General features: G+C 50.7%; 1 protein-coding gene across 1 annotated transcript in view; it reads left to right on the top strand.

Moving 5' to 3' along the window:
• The first annotated feature begins 891 nt into the window (after positions 1 to 891).
• Creb3l1 (cAMP responsive element binding protein 3 like 1) overlaps positions 892 to 19882 on the top strand; it is a 53728-nt gene continuing 34737 nt past the window's right edge. Inside the window, exon 1 of the mRNA XM_004657195.3 lies at positions 892 to 1043. Within this exon, the coding sequence (XP_004657252.1) occupies positions 942 to 1043 (102 nt within the window). The 5' untranslated portion in view covers positions 892 to 941. The remainder of the gene's footprint in view (positions 1044 to 19882) is intronic.

Below are 19882 nucleotides of genomic sequence, written 5' to 3'. Positions count from 1 at the left end.
GTCAGAAGCGAGCCGTGTGTCGTACGAGGGATTGGGAACGGGAGGTGCTGAGCGCACGGGGTAAGGCGATGAAGAGTGAGCAGGAGCGGTTACAGGTCTGGCATAGAAGGCTTCCTGGAAGAGGAAGCGTGAGCAGCAAGCTTGGAGATGGAAGTGAAAATCTCCCTTATATTGAGGGAAGATGTGCTGCTATGGAGTTCCCCAGACTCTCGAGTTTGGTTCAGGGTTTAGCAACAGACTCAAGAGTAAAGACTCAAGGATAATAACTGCGACCCCTCATCGCGATCCGGGGCTGTGGTTCTTCTTTCAAGATGCTTACAAGGCACTGGGACGGTTTTGCCTGAAGCCCCTTCTTTGAGCGTTCAGGGTGGATTCTAGCAAGGCCGACTAACTTGAAGATGTGTCTTTAAAAGAGGAGAGCCGGGTCCCGGGCCACGCCCTCTCCTCATTAATATTGAGTTGTCGTGACTGTGGATGTGGGGGCGTGGCGCCCGGGCCAGCTGGGCTCCGCTGCCCGGGGTTCCCGGGTTCAGAGACTGGAAAGTGACAGGAGCCGTGCCTGCCCGGGGAGCCGCCAAGAGGACACCGCGACCCGCAGCCACCCAGTCTCGGGGGAGCGCCGGGCTCCCCCGCCCCCGGCTCCCCCCGGGGGGGGCTCCCCGACCTCAGCCCCACCCCCGGGCTCCCCATGGAAGCCGGCTGCGCCCCGGGAGGAGCAGGAGGAGGAGGAGTCGGCTAAATGCCCACGGTGCCCCCGGGGCCCCTGAGACAGCCCTAAGGGCCCCCGCGTCCCCCGGACCCGGGCCGCGCCGCCTCCGCCCGCCCCTCCCCGGGGCTCGCCCGGGACCTGCCCGCGCTCGCGCGCCCTCCGCCCGCAGCCCGCCGGCGCGCAGCAGTAGCTCGGTGCCCGGCCGCGGGGGGAATCCCCGGAGCCTGCCGCGATGGACGCCGTCTTGGAACCCTTCCCCGCGGACAGGCTGTTCCCGGGATCCAGCTTCCTGGACTTGGGGGATCTGAACGAGTCGGATTTCCTCAACAATGCGGTAAGTGAGAGAATCTTCATCCCCTTTGGCACAACTGGGCACCTCTTTTCGGGATGTGCTGTGGCGCCCCGGACCCGCAGGAGCGGGGAAGGAAGGAAGGAAGCTGGGCGCAGGGTCGCCGGGAGAAATGCGTGGTGACCACGAGGTCCCTCCACGTCTGCTTTAGAGCCCCGGTCTCGGGCTGAGAGTCGCTGCTTGCGCCAGCGTGCGCGGCTCCTGGGGACTGGATCCCAGCACGCGCTGGCCTCGGCCTTCTAGGAGAAGGGGACTTCGCGGCGTAGGGACCCCTGGATGCTCAGATAGGAGCTTAACAGACGCCAATTCTGTACACGCGCACACGCCCACGCACACCCGCGTCTGCTGCCCGCCCCCGGCCACCCCGGGCTTCCAGCGCAAGGCTAGCTCTGCGCGCTGGCGCTCGGTCCTGCACTCCCTTTCGGGCCCGGGCGGCGCGGCGGCTGCATCTCCGCGTGGGGGCGCAAAACCAAGTTTTCCAGAGAGCCAGAAACCCAGCGGGTCAGAGCCAGGCCCAGATTCTGAGCCAGACCCAGAAACTGATGAGTGCAGCCTTGACTGTCCCTTGGAGTCAGGCCGGTGCTCTAAGGGAGGAATCTGAGACAGGGGACTCAGGTAGCACCAGGTGACCACTAAAAGGGAGACCTTTCTCTCCATCGTCTCCATCAGTGTGTCTCTGGCTGTCTCTCTCAGTCTCTCAGGTCTCTGCTTTCTGGGTCCTTCTTCCCTGTGGTCATGACTAGCTCTTCTCTGGGTTGTTTCCCTCCTCCTCCTCTTTCTCTCTTTTTCCCTCCCTCCCTCCCTAAGGAAACGTGGCTCTCTTCTGTCCTCCTCCCTTCCCCTCTCTGGCTCAGCCCTAAGGCCTGGATGGGGGAGGGGCATGGCTCAGAAAGAGAGGCTTGTCCTGAAGAGATTTAGACTGAAGGCTTTAAAGGGAGCCTCCCCCATGGCAGTGAGCCACCGGTCTACCCTCTCCCACCCACACTCTATGGTCAGTTCCATGGGGGGCTCTCCACCTGCTGGCCTCCACCTCCTGGACTAAGACAAACTTGGCCACTCAAGAGCCAAGTCCTCGCAGGACTTGAATGTTTGTTCTTCCGTGTAACTGCCTGGGCGGCTGGTTTGATGTGAGCATGAACCAAGGAGACATGCATGGGGTGTTAGGTCTGCCTGCCCTACCTTACGTAGCACATCTGGATTGCTTGTTCTCTGAGCCTTAGTGGCCAGAAAGACAGACCAAGGACATACAGACAGAGAGGCTTGCATTGGGAGCTGGGGCCATACCTCTGGTTCTCCTCCCCCAAGCCTCAGTTGTCTGTGAAACGAGGAAAGGTTGGACCAAGTCTTTGTAAGGATGGTTCTAGCATAGCTCATAGGAGTAAACATACAGGGTTCTGGGCCTTCTGCATTATCCCCTCTTGGGACTGGTAAACAATTTGGTCAGTGGCAGGGGGTTTGGTGGATCTCAGAACCCCATGAGACATCCCTGCACTTTCTTCTGGATGACCTCTAAGACCACTGACAGCCTCTTCCCCGAACGCCATCCACCTGGCACCCCCAGCTGCTACTCTACAGACTTGGTCCTGATCAGTCAGGTGGTGGAGCACTGGAGAGCAGAAGCCCAGCAGCACTTGTTCCTGCCCTCCCATCTGGGTAGGGGGCCCATGAGGGTGAGGGTAGAGAGAGATCTCCTGGCTAGAGACTGCGAAATTTGAGTCTCTCTCTGTGCTTCTGCTACCAGCCAGCTGAACCATTCAGCCAAGTGAAATTTTGTTGGGTTTTTATTTGTTTTTTTAACTTTCAGGGCCTTGGTTTTCTCATCTGAAAAATGAACCCATCAAAACTTTTCACCGTAGCATTCTTGTAGAGATTTGGTAAGAAGATTAGTGTAAAGATGAAAGTAATCTAAGGCCTGGCATGTAAGAGGCTGACTTCTTCCAGAGACCAGATGGGAGAGGTAGTAAGGACCCTGGCTAAGGACCCTTCCAGCAGGGATACCCTAGCGGCAGCACCCCAGTTCCCTCTTAATTCTGCACTAGGATTAGGAGAGATGTAAAAGACAGTGTCCACTTAAAAAATTCCTGCTGGGCGTGGTGGTGTATGCCTCTAATCCCACCACGTGGGAGGCAAAGATAGGAGGATCACTGTGAGTTCAAGACCAGCCTGAGAATAATTCCAGGTCGGCCTGGGCTAGAGCAAGACCCTACCTCAAAAGAAAAAAAAAGGAAAAATTCCCATGCAGGAGAATAAAGCACTTCCTGTACAAGTTCAAATCCTCAGAACCCGCATAAAAGCCAGACACTACTATGGCAGGTGTTTGTAACCTTATTTCACCTGTGGTGAGAAGATGAGAAGGGAGACGGAGGAGAGTCCCTCAGCTCCCTGGCTAGCACAGCAGCGAATATGAAACCTTGCCACACACAAGGTTGACACTTGAAGTTGTTCTCTGACCCTCACGTATGCATCTGCATCCCCACATCATATTTACATGCGCACCAAAAAAAAAAAAGGTCCTCATACAGGCCACTAAACCATGTGGAAACCTTGTGTGCTCTATTGACCCCAAAGCAAAAAACAAAAAGCACAAGTCCCCTGAATACAGCTCTGAAAAAAACCTGCACTCCTTTGGACAGAGATAGGGAGAGAGCACATGGAGTGGGTGCTCCTGCGGGTAGCTGGGGTTCTTCTGTGAGGAGACCTTGTCTATGTGATTCTCAAAGGCACCCCTGAGAGGAGCTGCCTTCCCTCCAGAGGTGGGGGCTTCTCTCTGCCCCTGCCTGATCTCCACAGCTCCTGGTGTGACTTCTTGAGCCCTCTTCCATTGTTCCTTGGGGCCCTTCAGCCCTGTGCATGCCTGAGGGTGTAGGTGCAGAGAACTGGCATGGAGGACCAGAGAGAGAGGGGATAGCAGCTGCGGATAGACACACTAAGTCTGTGTGTGTCTTCCCACCTTCCTCTTGGCCAGAAGAGACCTCTCTGGTTTCTCCCAGAGGGAACTGGCTTAGGATCCCAGAGAAGCCTCAACTGGAAACTTTGGGGCAAAGGTAGAGGTGGTGGAGGAGAAGGAGGAAGAGGAGGAGGGAGAAGAGAGAGAGGGAAAGGTAGAGTTCTGTTGTCTTAAAGGGGAGCAGCAGGAAGCTGCAAGGATGTTTGCTGAGCACACTCCCTCTGAGCTGCTCCCTCTGAGCAGCTGGGGAGGCCCAATGTGCAGATGAGGGGACCCCAGGCCCAGCCCAAAGAAGGGGCTGGGTAAGGGATAAGACTGATCACTGCTTCCCTGATCACCAGTCTGGCTTCTCCTGTACTAACACTAACGGGGGAAGCAGAGACCCCCCAGCCTTTGGGGGATTTAGGGAGATTACACAAGAATGTGTGTTTGGATGTGCCTGTGTGGGTGGGTCTTTTACAGCCCTCCAAAGGGGAAGAGAGAGAGAGAGTGAGTGTGTGTGTGTGTGTTTAAATTCTGATCAACAGGAAAAGGGATGGAAGGGCCAAGATTCTATGGTCTCAGATCTAGAATCCACTGAAGAAAAATGAAGAAAAACACAGGGAAATCTCAGAGCGCCTATCCAAAAGGGAGGTTTCCCCACATGTTCCTCTACTAAAACATTGAGTTTGGGGTCAGAGTTTGTTTGGTTTTGTTTCTGCTTCCTCCCCTCTCCCACCATTGAGGGGCTTCATCTGTCTTGCTCAGTGCTCCTTTCTGAGTACCTGGCAATACCATACAGGGTAGTCTCAACCAATCATTGATAGACGAGTGAATGAATGAATGAGGCCCAGGTAAGATTCTCTATGTCTGACAGAAGAGGGAGAAAGGTGCTAAGGCCACCTGTTTCCAGCCATTCCACCTCTCGGCTTCAGAAAAAGCTATTCGGTGGTTTCCAATGAGTGGTCATTACTTTGAGCCATCTCCACACTATGGCCTAGACCCCTGAAGCACCTGGTCTAGAACAGTCTAGAGGTGGCTGACACATTGGGAATTTGAACTTGTGGCTCAGAACTTAACTTTGAGGCTGGTTCTGGGGAGTCCATCTTTCTGTTTTATATTTATTTGTTTGTTTATTTGAGAGAGAAAAAGAGAGAGAGAGAGAATAGGCATGCCAGGGTCTCCAGCCACTGCAAACAAACTCCAGATGCATGCACTACCTTGTGCATCTGGCTTTGCGTGGGTTATGGGGAATCAAACCTGGGTCCTTTGGCTTTGCAGGTAAGTGCCTTAATGGCTAAGCCATCTCTCCAGCCCTATTTCTTCTGTTTTAGAACATAGGACTCTTAGATTTACACTCAGCCAGCTGAAGCTTAAGCCTTTTGGAGTCCTGCCTCGGGGCCTTTGCACAACCTATTCCTGCCATCTGAAATGCTTTTCCTCAAGTTATTTCCAGTTCAGCCTCCTGGCTTCAGCCCCAGTGCCACTTCTATGGAGAAGCCTCTTAAACTGGGGGCCCACTCCCCACTATTTTTGATGTTGGGTTTTTGATTTCTTTGTGGACTTTATTCCAGTTTGCAGCTGCTTTATTGCCTGTTTATCTATTTCCTCCATGAGGAAGTTCTATAAAGCCAGAGACCATATCAATTTTGCACATTGCCATAAACCTAACATAATATCGTGGCACAAAATAGGTGTCAGTTATAGTAAAACTCCACAATAATGCAATAAGCCAAGTCTACAGTTTCCAAATTATGTAAAATATGGAATTATGTCTTTGTAGAGTAAATAAAAAGCAGTACATTTCTGGTGGGTTGTGCTGTCAGTAACAGCACAAAAGGAAATCCTGCAGCTTTTTACACATCGAAAGCCAAACTGAGAGAGCCCCATGGGACCCCAGGGCAGTTGCTACTAAGCCACCACCACAGACAAATAGATTGTCCCACTTTATTCAGTGACGGAGCCTGGACATAGGACAGAAACTCGGGCTTCTTCACGTGGTAGGGGACTTTGATCTATTCAAGGATTTACTATATTTGTAGAGAGAATTCTTTTAGGCTGGGGCAGCACCCCTAAGGGGAAGGAAAACTTAATGACAACAAAATAGACCTAAGTATTCAAGAAGTGTTCTGACAATTCCAGAAAGCCCTTAGGATTCTCACCTGGCTAGTCCTGAGAGTGGTAGAAATGCCCATAGAAGTGCCATCTGCCCCCAGCCTCCCTGGACCCATTAGACAAGCCCCCCCCCCCCTTTTTTTGGAGGTAGAGTCTCACTCTAGCCCAGGCAATTCACTATGTCATCTCAGGCTGGCCTCAAACTTACAGCGATCCTCCTGCTTCTGCCTCCCAAATTCTGGGATTAAAGGCATGCGCCACCACACCCAGCTTAGTTGTGCTCTTTCTTACTTACTAATACACATGTCCATTCTTCGGTAGCTGGGCATTAAAAAGGCACTATGAATGTATCAGGGCTACTTGTATGAAGAAGTCCCAACTGGGTCTCCAAATGAGAGATAGGAGGGTAGGCAGATGGGGTGTCATGATGGAGCAGACCCTGGGTGGGGGAGGGCTGAGGCCAGCTAGAGATCAAGGAAGATTTCTCCAAGGGGAACTTGTGTCCCCTCCTCAAGTTTTCCTATCACTGGTGGTAAAGAAATTACCAAGAAGCATTTTGACCTGGCCCACAGTACTGCGCTGCCCCCACTCTGCTGAGTGTGTGGGAGAATCACTGTCCCTTGCGCAGATGACAAAACTGTTCAGGGTGAGAATCCTTCAGGAGGAGCCCAGAACATAGAACGACAGCTAGAGGCTAGGTTTTTTTTTTTTTTCAATATTTTACTCATTTATTTAAGAGAGAGAAGCAGATAGGAAGAGAGACACTCCAGAGCCACTAGACACTGCAAACAAACTCCAGATTGCATGCAGCACCTTATGCATCTGGCTTATGTGGGTACTGGGGAATTGAACATGGGACCTTAGGCTTTGCAAGCAAGTACCTTAACCGCTAAGCCATCTCTCCAGCCCCAGCTAGTTTTCTCTCACTCTTGTTTTGCCATCAAGGGAAGTGGAGTTTGGAATCTTGGCTATCAGATGAGGCCATGCCTACATTCTTCTAGGTTCATAATACTTAGAGCATCAGGGAGTTTCAGGGACAGAGCCAGAGCCCTTAGAAAGGTCCCTCCCTCTATTTTTTTATAATTTTTTAATTTATTTATTTGAGAGTGACAGACAGAGAGAGAAAGAGGCAGAGAAAGAGAGAGAGGAGAGTGGGCACGCCAGGACCTCCAGCCACTGCAAACGAACTCCAGATGCGTGCGCCCCCTTGTGCATCTGGCTAACGTGGGTCCTGAGGAGTCAAGCCTTGAACCAGGGTCCTTAGGCTTCACAGGCAAGTGCTCAACCGCTAAGCCATCTCTCCAGCCCTTTTTTTTTTTTTTTTTTTTTTTGAGGTAGGGTCTCACTTTAGCTCAGGCTGACATGGATCTAGGCTGGTCTCCAACTCCCAGTGATGCTCTACGTCTGCTGGGATTAAAGGTGTGTGCCACTACGCCCAGCTCTACGTTCATTGCCACTGGATGCTGCTCTCTGGAGTCCCTCAGGGAACTTGCACCTCACCTCTCTGAAGAGCCCTCAGAGGATGTTGCAGGAGTCAAAGTCACTGTGCCTCTGAAATCCCAGTACCAAGGCCCTCCCAGAGTATCTCTCTGAGACCTGGCTTGCCCTTGAACCTCCCTCAAGAAACCAGCTCCAGATGCTAGAGAACAGACTGTTCTTCTGGAAGTCTCAGCACTCCAGGGGGTTAGGGGGAAGAGGAAGATTTGGGTGGAGTTGAGTCAAGACCATGAACATTGCTCTGGCTGGAACTCTGTGTAACCCCCTTGAGCATATATCAAAGGAAGACAAAGTCAGTGGCAGGACCCTAGGCCAGAAATGTGGAGGTGGGAATGTCTGGTTCAAGAGAATCTGAGAGGTGCAGGAAATGGCCCAGAGGCCTTGATCTTCAAAGGAAATATGTCAAAGGTACTGGTTTCCCTGCATAGTCAAACACCTTGATCTCCATGACCTTATCATCGATGTCTAACATGACAGCTAGACGTAAGCAGGCTTCCCTGCTGCCCAACTCAAGTCTGCTTCTCCTGCTCTCCAAGGACGGAGTCCTCACTGCTGCTTCTTTGGCCCCTGGCTTTTGGCCCAGAAACTGTTTCGCCCATCACAGAAAGGCTGACACATCTGGGCTGGGATGTGTGGTCCGACCTAACAGCTGGACAGCAGCAGCCACTCCCTCCTTCCCCTTCCAAAAGAATAACAAAAATGAAAGCAGGAGCTGCGTGAGGCAGGCCCTTCAGGCCCTCCTGGAGAGCCTGGGAGCGGTGCTCAGGCACTGACTCCAGGGCTGGCCTTGCAGGGAGACGGACTGGAGCCCGCTCCTGTGGGTTCCACTCTGCCTGAAATGTCCTCGCCCTCATCATTGTTTCACTTCCTCAACTCACCGCGGGACCTGGGACAAAGAAAGCCCTTTCCCTTCCCTTTCTTGGACCTTGGCTTCCCAGTGCTGAACTAGACAAGGGGTTCCCTGAAGGCAGATCGTCACTTCATTATTTTTGGCTATTCCCTAGCTTCGCTATAGTGCTAAGATGTTTAGTCAGTGGACCAACAGGTGGGTGGGCAGATGGATGGATGGAGGGATAGACAGAAAATGGAAAGAAGGAAGTAAAAATGAAGGGAATGGCTGGAGAGATTGCCTAGTGGTTAAGGTACTTGCCTGTGAAGCCTAAGGACCCAGGTTCAACTCCCCAGTACTCATATAAGTCAGGTGCACATAGTGGTACATGTGTCCAGTGTTCGTTTGCAGTGGCTAGAGGCTTTGGTGTGCCCATTCTGTATCTGCCTTCTTTCTCTCTCAAATAACTAAATCAGTGAGTAAAATGAAGGGGAGGAAGGAACCACTGAAGAAGAGATGAATGAATGAGTGGGTGGAAGGAAAGAAGGGTTGATGTAGCAATGATGGAGGGATGAATAGGAGGATAGATAAAGAAAGAAAGCATACTTTTACACTTCTGGATCTAATGGTCCTTCTTTTAAAACATTTTGTTGTTTTGGGTTTTTTTGTTTGTTTGTTTTTTGATTTTTCAAGGTAGGGTTTCACTCTAGCTCAGGCTGACCTGGGATTTACTATGCAATCTCAGGGTGGCCTTGAACTCATGGCAGTTCTCCTACCTCTGCTCCCCAAGTGCTGGGATTAAAAGCGTGTGCCGCCACACCCAGCTTTTTAAATTTTTTATTTATTTATTATTTGCTAGAGAGAGAGAAAAAGAGAAAATGAGCACGTCAGGGTTTCTAGCCACTGCAAATGAACTCTAAATGCATGTGCCACCTTGGGCATCTGGCTTATGTGGGTCTTGGGGAATCAGACCAGGGTCCTTTGGCTTTGCAGGCAAGCACCTTAACTGTTAAGCCATCTCTCCAGCCCCTTTGTTTTTTTTCTTTGAGGCATTCCAGGGCCTCTAGCCCAGGCTGACCTGGAATTCACTACATAGTCTCAGGGTGACCTCGAACTCACAGAGATCCTCCTACCTCTGCCCCCTGAGTGCTGGAATTAAAGGGATGCACCACCATACCCAGCTTAAAATATTTTTTAAAAATATATTATTTCTGAGCTGGAGAGATGGCTTAATGGTTAAGGCGCTTGCCTGAAAGCCTAAGGACTCATGTTCGACTCTCCAGATCCCACATAAGCCAGATGCACAGTGACATAAGCACAAGGTCACACATGAGCACAAGGTAGCACATACATCTGGAGTTCAATTTCAGTGGCTGGAAGCCCTGGTGTGCCCATTCTCTCTCTCTCTCTCTCTCTCTCTCTCTCTCTCTCTCTCTCTCTCTCTCTCTCCCCCCCTTGCATTGCATTTAAAAAAAGGGCAGTCTGTTGGGCTTGCCTCAAAAAATTATTTTTATTTATTTATTTGAGAGAGAGAAAGAGGCAGATAGGGAAAGAAGAGAGAATGGGCATTCCAGGGCCTCCAGCCATTGCAAATGAACTCCAGAGGCATGCACCACCATGTCCATCTGGCTTATGTTGGTCCTGGGGAATTGAACCTGGGTCCTTAGGCTTCACAGACAAGAGCCTTACCTGTTAAGCCATTTCTCTAGCCTGGTCCTTCTTTTTAAAGTATATTTCATTTATTCACTCACTCATTCATTCATGCATTCACTTAGGTAGTGAATCGCACCCTAGTCTCATTTTATTATGATGTTCTTTTTGAATGTGAAATACACTGAGAAGATAAGTAATGCATACCAGTGAATGCTAAAGTATAACAACATGGCTACCTGAGAACTCACTGGCTAGCTTGAGAAGCAGACTCAGCTCTGAATATCTTGGTCTCCCAAAACTACAGAAGTTTAAGCAAGAGCTGAGCTGAGCAGGAATCTTTTTTTTTTTAATTTTTTTTTTGTTCATTTATTCATTTGAGAGTGACAGAAAGAGAAAGAGACAGAGAGAGAGATTGAGAATGGGCATGCCAGGGCTTCCAGCCACTGCAAACGAACTCCAGATGCATGCACCCCCTTGTGCATCTGGCTAACGTGGGTCCTGGGGAACCAAGCCTCACAAGCAAGTGCTTAACCGCTAAGCCATCTCTCCAGCCCTGAGCACTAATCTTGAATCTACTTGTTCTGGAAAGATTCTTAGTCAGAAAGCCCCAACACTGGGAACCAACTCCCAGGCTGAGCAGAGCAGACAGCATGCCCAAGGTGGGACGGCAAGGAACCAGTTGGGCTGTGGAGAACCTGCAGTGGAAGTGGGTGGCCATCCATAGCCCACGGTCTACATTGGCACTGCTCAGCCCTAGAACAAGCCTGGCTCCCATCTGTGAGAGAGTGGTCATGGGCTTGACCCCTTCAGACTTCCTTTCCCGTCTAAAGTGGGGACTCAACTAGAAATTTCTAGGACTCAACTGCAAATTCTTGAGGAAGGCCCAGCACAGTGTCCAGCACACAGTAGGCCCTCTGCAGAGGATACTGTTGCTGCTGTGGCTGCTGTTCATTGCGATTGTTGCTGTCACCACCTGCAAAGGAGGGCAGCAGCCTCAGACCACCCTGGAGGAATGCCTTCTTCCTTCTCTGGCGCTATGCTGAGCTCTGATAACTGGGATCTTATTTTTCCATCCATTTGACCCCTCGGAAGGTGGAAGGTCGTGTGTGTGTGTGTGTGTGTGTGTGTGTGTGTATGTACGTGTGTGCTGAAAATTAAACCTAAGGCCTCATGTATGATTGCTAAGCACTCTACCACTGTACCACTGAGTTTCTTCTCTAGCCCTAGTTTTTCTTCTTTTTTTTTCCTTTTTTGTTTATTTTATTTATTTGAGAGTGACAGACAGAGAGAGAAAGAGGCAGATAGATAGAGAGAGAATGGGCACGCCAGGGCCTCCAGCTGCTGAAAGCGAACTCCAGACGCGTGCACCCCCATGTGCATCTGGCTAACGTGGGTCCTGGGGAACCGAGCCTCGAACCGGGGTCCCTAGGCTTCACAGGCAAGCGCTTAACCGCTAGGCCATCTCTCCAGCCCTCTTTTTTTTTTTTTTTTTTTTGAGGTAGGGTGTCAGTCTAGCTCAGGCTGTCCTGGAATTGACTATGTAGTCTCAGGGTGGCCTTGAACTCATGGTGATCCTCCTACCTCTGCCTCCTGAGTGCTGGGATTAAAGGCGTGCACCGCCAGGCCCAACTATTTTTTTTCTTAAATTTGTTCTATGACAGTTTCATAAACATATATTGTATTTTGATCATATATACTGCCATTACCCTCCCTTATCGCCTTTCCATTCTTGCTGACCCCTTTCTTCCTCCCACCCCTTACCTGGACAGGAATGACTCGCAGCTACCAGTAACTGGCATGAGCTACTCCGGGAGGGGGAGGAGGAGGGGGAGGGTCTCATGAACCCTTCTCTTGTCCATGAGGAAGTAGTCACCGACCCTATCTTGTGCAGCTGCTATGAGTTCATGAGTACAAGGGCAATGTCATGTGAGGGTAACAGAGGTCCACAGAGTCCTCCCTACCATCCAGCTCTGACATTCTTTCCACCTCCTCTTTCCTAATATTCCCTGAGCCTTAGAGGGGATAATACAGATATTTCGTATAGGGGTGAACACTCAACAGTCACTTATTTTCAGCACTTTGGCCAGTTATGAGTCCCTGTATTAATTGTCACCTACTGGGCTGGAGGGATGGCTTAGCAGGTAAGGCATTTGCCTGCAAAGCCAAAGGACCAAGGTTCGATTCCCCAGGACCCACATTAACCAGATGCACAAAGGGGTACACACATCTAGAGTTCATTTGCAGTGGCTGGTGGCCCTGGTGTGCCCATTCTCTCTCTCTCTCTCTCTCTCTCTCTCTCTCTCTCTCTCTCTTTCTCTCTCTCTCTCCCTCCCTCTTTCTCTGTCAAATAAAATAAGTAAATAAATCTAAAATATCTAATTGTCACCTATTATAAAATAAAATAAACAATTCTGACCAAGGCAGTACTAATCTGTAGGTATAGATATAAATATTTAGAAGGCAGTTTGATAACACATCCATTTAGCACAACAGTAGTAGGTGTTTAAGACAGGGTCTCAAGTTGTCCAGGCTGGCCTTGAACCCACACTGTAACCCAGACAGTCCTTGAACTTGTGATCCTTTTACCTCAGCCTCTCACATAGCTGGGATAAAGACCTGTATCACTGGTGTCTGGGTTTTGTGTTTCTGGGTTTCGGAGGGCAGATGGCCAAGAAAGAACAGAATCTGAGGCCCTAGGCCGGGACTCCATGCCTGGAGTAGGAACCCAGTACCTAGCCCTCCACTGGCTGCTGTACTGGGTGTGAGCAGAGCCAACAGAAACACCCCCTTCGGCAGCTGATGATGTCCTGGGTGCTTCTAGAACATGGGCTATGCAGTCAGAGCCTGAGTTCAAATGTAGCCTGACCACATGAAGCTGGGCAGTGCTTATCTCGCCTTAGCTTCCTGATCCACAGAATAAGCCATCATTAGCACCATTACCTTCTGAAGCTCAAACGGGCTCAGCGCAGTGACTGCTTAATAGTCATTAATTAATGTTATTAATTTACTAGAGGCATGGTATGTCCTGGGCACTGTGTGAGGCCCCTCAGAGGGTTCAAGGGTGAAATCCTTCTAGTGTTCTAGTGCTATGCTGAAGGTCCCAGGTTAGGAGAAATGGCTAGTTGACGAAGAGTTCAAAACATGAGAGGCTCCAGTGAGCAGCGGTCTGTGACTACACAATGGTGGCGCAGGTGGGGGAGCACTCTGGATCTGGGTGACCAGGGCCCACTTCCTGAAGGAAGCAGCATGTGAGTGGGGCTTCAGTGGATGGGAGGAGTGGGAATAAGAAGACAAATGCAGGCTGCACAGATGGCTCAGCAGTTAAGGCGCTTGCCTACAAAGCCTAAGGGCCGAGGTTCAATTCCCCGGAAACCACGTAAGCCTAATGTACATGGTGGCACATGCGTCTGGAGTTCATTTGCAGTGGCTGGAGACCCTGATGTACCCATTTTCTCCCTGTCTCTCCCTCCCTCTCTTTCTCTCTCTGAAATAAATAAGTATAAAATAAAACATGTTGAGCTGGAGAGATGGCTTAGTGGTTAAGGCATGTGTCTGCATACCCTAGGGTTCCATGTTCGTCTCCCCAGGTCCCGTGTAAACCAGACACACAAAGTGATGCAAACACGCAAGGTCGCACATGCACATAGGTGGCACACATGTCTCTAGTTCTAGTACAGTGGCTGGAGGCCCTGGCGCACCAATTCTCTCTCTCCTCTTTCTCCCTCATTCTCACTTTCTCATATAAAAAAGCCAGTCTAGTCTGTTGGGCTTGACTCAAAAAACATTCTTTTTAAGAAGGTAAATGTCAGCCGGGTGTGGTGGCACACGCCTTTAATCCCAGCACTCGAGAGGCAGAGGTAGGAGGACCGCCAAGAGTTCAAGGCCACCCTGAGACTCCATAGTGAATTCCAGGTCAGCCTGGGCTAGAGTGAGACCCTACCTCAAAAAACAAAAAACAAAAAGAAGGTAAATGTCAAATGCCTTCCAGGCACAGGTCATAAGCAAACGTGGCAATGAAGCTCCCAGCAGGTTTAAGGAGCTGGGAGTGATGGGTCCAGCTAAGCTAGAAGGAGGTGCAGGAGCTTCAGCTGCAGACTCATTGGGATCCATTACAGGCATTGGATACCATGTTAGGGAGCAGAGCGGTTTCAGCAGGTCAGAGGAATCCAGTGATAGTTCAGTGCTGGACAAAGTAGTAGTTCCCCAGCCCCTCTGAGCTATCTCGCTGTCAAGAGATCTAGAGCTGAAGAGATGGCTTAGTGGTTAAGGCGTTTACCTGCAAAGCCAAAGGATCTCAGTTCAATTCCCCAGTACCCACATAAGCCAGATGCATAAGGTGGTGCATTTGTCGGAAGTTTGTTTGCAGTGGCTGGAGGCCCTCACATCATACCCATTCTCCCTCCCTTCTGCCCTCCCTTCCCCCTCCCTCTCAAATAAATAAAATAAATAAATAATTTAAAAAAAAAAAAGAAATCTAGAGTCCATCAGGGGACCTCAGCTGCCAGCCTGTCTGAGTAATCAAAACCCAATCCCAGGGGAGACAAAACTACGGGCTTTCCCCAAGGCAGCAGTGAGCCTGAGACCTGTTCTGTCTCACAACCCCCACCCCATGCCCTGATGTGACTCTCACTGGGTTGGGAGCATCAGTTCCCAGTTCCCTCTGGCTGTTTCTTTATTTTATATTTATTTATTCAGTTAGTTAAGAGAGAGAAAGAGGCAGGTAGAGAGAATGGGTGCACCACGGCCTTCAGCTACTGCAAAAGAACTCCAGATTCATGTGCCACCTTGGGCATCTGGCTTACATGGGTCCTAAGGAATCAAACCTGTGTCCTTAGGCTTTGTAGGCAAGTGCCTTAACTGCTAAGCCATCTCTCTAGCCCCGCTGTGGCCCTTTCATCCTAGCAGGGCCAGGCTGGCCTGGGAGGCCCAGGGCAACTCTACCCTTGCAAGAGGATAAAGCTGCCACTGAACCGGGCCCTGGTCCTTAGGGGACTCCCGTGACCCCTCCAAGATTTATTCAGGACCCGCCATAATCAGATTAAGCCTATCCCTATGAACTCCACTGACCTGGAAGGATCTGTACCTCATCCATGAGCCAAGCCCAGTTTGACACGCCACTTCCTTGGCCCTCACATCCCTCAGCTGGGATGAGAAACCCAGAGCCCCTCTCTTAACCCTCCCAGAGAGGACACCCAGCCCTGCCCTCAGCCGCCCCTGAAGCCTTCACCCCTTTCTCTCCAGCTCTGCAAATCAGTTCCACATTTGGGGTCTGGCATGCTCTATCTGCTCAGAACTTCCCCTCCCAGGCAGTCCAGCCTCCCACCTCCCTCCACCCCGGGGTCAGCCCAGCCACGGGCTGCCAAGAGAGAAGGACCCCTGCCTTTGACAGCCCCTCTAGAGGACTGGGGAGGCGAGGGGCCAGGGGGAACACCAGACCTTTCCTATGAGAAAGAGCAGAGGGGTGGGGCAGAGGCCAAGCCTGAGCAAGCAGATGTGGGGTGAGTGTTGGGGGTGGCGAGGAAACAGCGAGGTAGTTCCCAGCTCAGCACATTCCTGAGACATCTGGCTGGGCTGGAATGGCCCCAGCTGGCCCGTATGCTGTGGCTCCAGCTTCCTCACTCTGATGTCAGTCAGGGCCCAGCACTCCTCTCCTCGCAGAGTCCCACTGGCCTGGAGTCCACCTTGGGGCTGAATGCTGGAAGTTTCTTCCTGGGACCCTTACCCTTAGTGAGCAAGAAAGTTCCTGAAGGCAACAGAGGAAAACCGACCCCAGAGGTTGTCTGGTTAGAGTGGCAGGAGGCCATCATGGGAGGTTGGGGACTTGCCCATCTAATTGATTCAAGAAAATTCTCCTTTGGGCTCGTGCCAGGCCCTCCCTTTTCCCTGGAAGGAAGATAGAGACAGATGAACAACACTGGAGGTGGCAGCTCACCTTGAGCTGGGTGATGCTGGGCAAGTTCACTGCCACCCCTGGCCCTTTCTTTTCTTCGTCTGCAGTGATCAGAACAGCTACATTGAATGAGAGCTGTCTGTGTGCTCTGCACTGTTGAAAGCGCCCTACCATAGCTCTCTCATTGAATCCTCCCAGCAGCCTTGTGGGGTAGATAGAAGCATCCCCCCATTCCATAAGTGAGACTGAGGATCAGAGAGGTTAAGTAACTGGTTCAAGCTACACAGTACATAGCAGAGCCGAGTTATAGCCGGATCTCCCCCCACACCCCGCTTGCTCTGAACCCCAGAGCTACATTGCCTCTGCAATGAGAGGAGGTGGGCCTAACGGTGCTGTAAAATCATAATGATTTCTTTTGGACAGTGGGTGGCTCTTCAAGAAGAACAGGGCAGGCATTAGTCATCCACTGGGTGGGGAAGGAGGCAGGGGCAGCTAGCTTGAGAGCATCTGCTGGGGCCAGAGTCTTTGGAGGCCCAAAGAGGTCCAGACCCCAGGCCCCAGAGCATAGCCTGATCCCCAGCCGAGCCCAGGGGTCCCACGCCTCCCCTCAAGGAAGGGAGTAAATAAGGAGAGAGAATGCTACTTCTTCCAAAAATAAAATCTAAGGACAACTCAGACAAGGCCAGGCCTTGAGGAAGCCAGAGGCCAAGTTCTGAGTGTGCCGAGGAGAGGGAAGAGGCCAGGGAAATTGCAGCCAGAACCAGGCGCTAGGCTCCAGCCCTGTAGATCTTCCAGCTGGCCAAGGGCCATGAGAGAAGCTCTGGATGGCTGGCCAGCAGGCCTCAGTGCGTACCCATACGCTTGGCTTATGCCGGGGTGGCTGCAGCACTAGAAGGGTCCTGCACCCCCATAGATGATTTGGCTGGCCTTAACAACAAAGAGGCCTTGGGTCAGAGCAAACTGGAGAATGGGTACAGCAACCTCCCTAGGGAGGAGCCCAGAGAAGGAGTCTAGGCCAGTGGAAACTCTTTCCAGAGCAGAATTCAGGACAGGCATGCCTGGACGCTTTGCTGCAGAAGAGAGCCTCGGTGTGTTAGCTCACTGACACAGTCCTCCATTCACCTCTCAGTCGGGCCTCAGCCATCTGAGCATGCAAGGCCTTGGAGATACAGGCAAGAATTGAACACAGACTGCTGAGCACAGAGGCACACACCTGTAATCTCAGTATTTGGGAAACTGAGTCAAGATTGCAGGTTTGAGAAGTCAGCTGGGCTACGCAGCAAGACCTAATCTCAAAAAAAGGGGGCGTAGGGCTGGAGAAGTGGCTTAGTGGTTAAAGTGCTTGCCCGCAAAGCCAAAGGATCCAGGTTCAATTCCCCAGGACCCACGTAAGCCAGATGTTCAAGGGGGCACATGCATCTGGGGTTCATTTGCAATAGCTAGAGGCCCTGGCATGCCCATTCTCCCCCCCCCCCCCCGCCTTCCTATGTCTCTCTTTCTCAAATAAATAAAGAAAAAAACTTTAAAAACTTAAGAAAGGGGGACTGGAGAGATGGCTTAGCAGTTAAGGCACTTGCCTGCAGAGTATCGACCTGAGTTTGATTCCCCAGTACCCATGTAAAGTCAGTTGCACAAAGTGGGCGCATGCACCTGGAGTTTGCAGTAATTGGAAGCCCTGGCATGCCCATTCCCTCTCTCTCTCTCTACGTCTCTCTGCTTGCAACTAACTGAATGAATGAATAAATAAATGGAAAAAGAGAATTTGGCACAGCAAGACAGAGGCAACATGAATGGATTGTCCAAGCTGCCCTGAGGAACTTGGATTCTACATTAAGGGCACTTGGAAATTGTGGATGGCCATTAAGCAAGAAAATTACATAATCACCTTAGGGTTTTGTTTTGTTTTGCTTTTGTTTTTCAAGGTAGGGTCTCACTCTAGCTCAGGCTGACATGGAATTCACTCTGTAGTCTCAGGGTGGCCTTGAACTCATAGTGTTCCTCCTACCTCTGCCTCCTGAGTGCTGGGATTAAAGGTATGTACCACCAAACCCAGCTCCACCTTAGGGTTTTTAAACTACCTTTACTTCTTAGGGCTGGGAAGATGGCTCAGGTGGATAGAATACTTGTCATGCAAGCAAGAGGACCAGAGTTCAGATCCCCAGCACCCATGTAATATTCTGGATGTGGTAGGCTCGCCTGAAATCTCAGTGCTAGGGAGGCAGAGACAGGCAGATCTGCAGGACTTGCTGGCCAAATTGGTGAGCTCTAAATTCAGTGAGAGATCCTATCTCAACATAAGGTAGAGAGCAACTAAGAAAGACACCTGACAGCGATCTCTGACTTCCACACGTACATGCCCATACATGCACAAGCATCTGCACACAAATGTGCCCACACACATACAAACACACATGCACATCACACACACATAAATAGTTTTATTTATTTATTTGAGAGAGAAAGATAAAATGGGCACTCCAGGTCCTCCAGCCGCTGCAAACAAACTCCAAACACATGTACCACCTTGTACATGTGGCTTACTTGGGCCTGAGGAATCGAACCTGGGTCCTTTGGCTTTGCAGGTAAGTGCTTTAACTGTGAAACCATCCCTCCAGCCCAATAATTTTTTTTTAAAAGAAGACCCTTCGAGGTGCAAATCTAAAGAGAGATCACACTTCACGACATGGCTATTCACTCCATAAATGGAGTAGTCACACCACACCAAAAAGTCTTTCTAAACTGGGCATGGTGGCACATGCCTTTAAATCCCAGCACTCGGGAAACAGAGGTAGGAGGATCACCATGAGTTTGAGGCCACCCTGAGACTACCTAGTGAACTCCAAGTCAGCCTCAGCTAGAGCAAGACCCTACCTCGAAAAAAAAAAAATTATAGAGTAGGAAACTGGCCTGTTTATCTCTGAATTTATAGAGCTGAGCATACAGTAGGTGTTTAATAAAGGCTGAAGGAATGTGTGAATGATGGCTAAATGAATACAACTGGCTACTATTATTCTCCAGAGGTCACCTGTGCCAGCTCCAGTATATTGAAAGGTCCCACAAGGCTATTCTGGCAACTTCTGGTGGGCCAGCCTGTCAGCAGTCAGATCATGGGCTGCCATGTCCTCTGTGGTGCCAGTCACAATTAAACTGAGCCCTGGGCGGTGGCACTCACTACCATTGCTTCCTTCTGCCCAGACAGTGCCTGGTACCCGCCCCAGGGTTGGGCTGTCTAGGTTCTGAAGATGCCAGGGGTTGGCTGGAAACCTGAGAGACTGGTGGCCTGCCCAGGGGAAGGTTATTGGTGTCAAGACGGGAAGTGCTGGATGAGGGGGTGCCCACCTTTAATCCCAGCACTTGGAAGGCACAGGTAGGGGCATCATTGTGAGTTTGAGACCAGCCTGAGACTACAGAGTGAGTTCCAGTTTCAGCCTGGGCTAGAGTGAAACCCTACCTCGAAAAACAACAACCAAGTCAAGAGGGAAAGTAGAGGCTCAGACTACCAGGTCTGGGAGCTATGAGAGCACCCAACCACTAGGACCCATCTTGGCACAGAAGTCACCTGTAGTGGGTGCCAGTTTGCTTATTCTTTCTTTTTTCCAGCACAGAAAGGCTTAAATCCCCACAACAGCCCCTCCTCTAGTCCAACTGTCATTGCCCCAGTCCCAAACAAGCCTGGGACTCTTAAATCATCTCCCACTAGGCTAAGCTCACATGACTGTCAACCTCAGGCACATGGCTTGGCGTGAGCGGCTTTCAGTTTGGGGAGCGTGTGAAATGATGCATGTGTTTGTGTCTGGTGTGAGCCCATGTCTGGGATAATTGCACGTGTGTGTGTGTGCTGTGTAGTTTCAGTCTGTTTTTATCATGCTAGCTAGTGATTGGATCCAGGGCCTCGCACATGCTTGCCAACAACT

This window comes from Jaculus jaculus, chromosome 1 (genome assembly GCF_020740685.1).
Source record: "Jaculus jaculus isolate mJacJac1 chromosome 1, mJacJac1.mat.Y.cur, whole genome shotgun sequence".
NCBI lineage: Eukaryota > Metazoa > Chordata > Mammalia > Rodentia > Dipodidae > Jaculus > Jaculus jaculus.
Note: the sequence above shows the minus strand (reverse complement) of the source record. Positions and strands in the feature narration are given on the sequence as shown.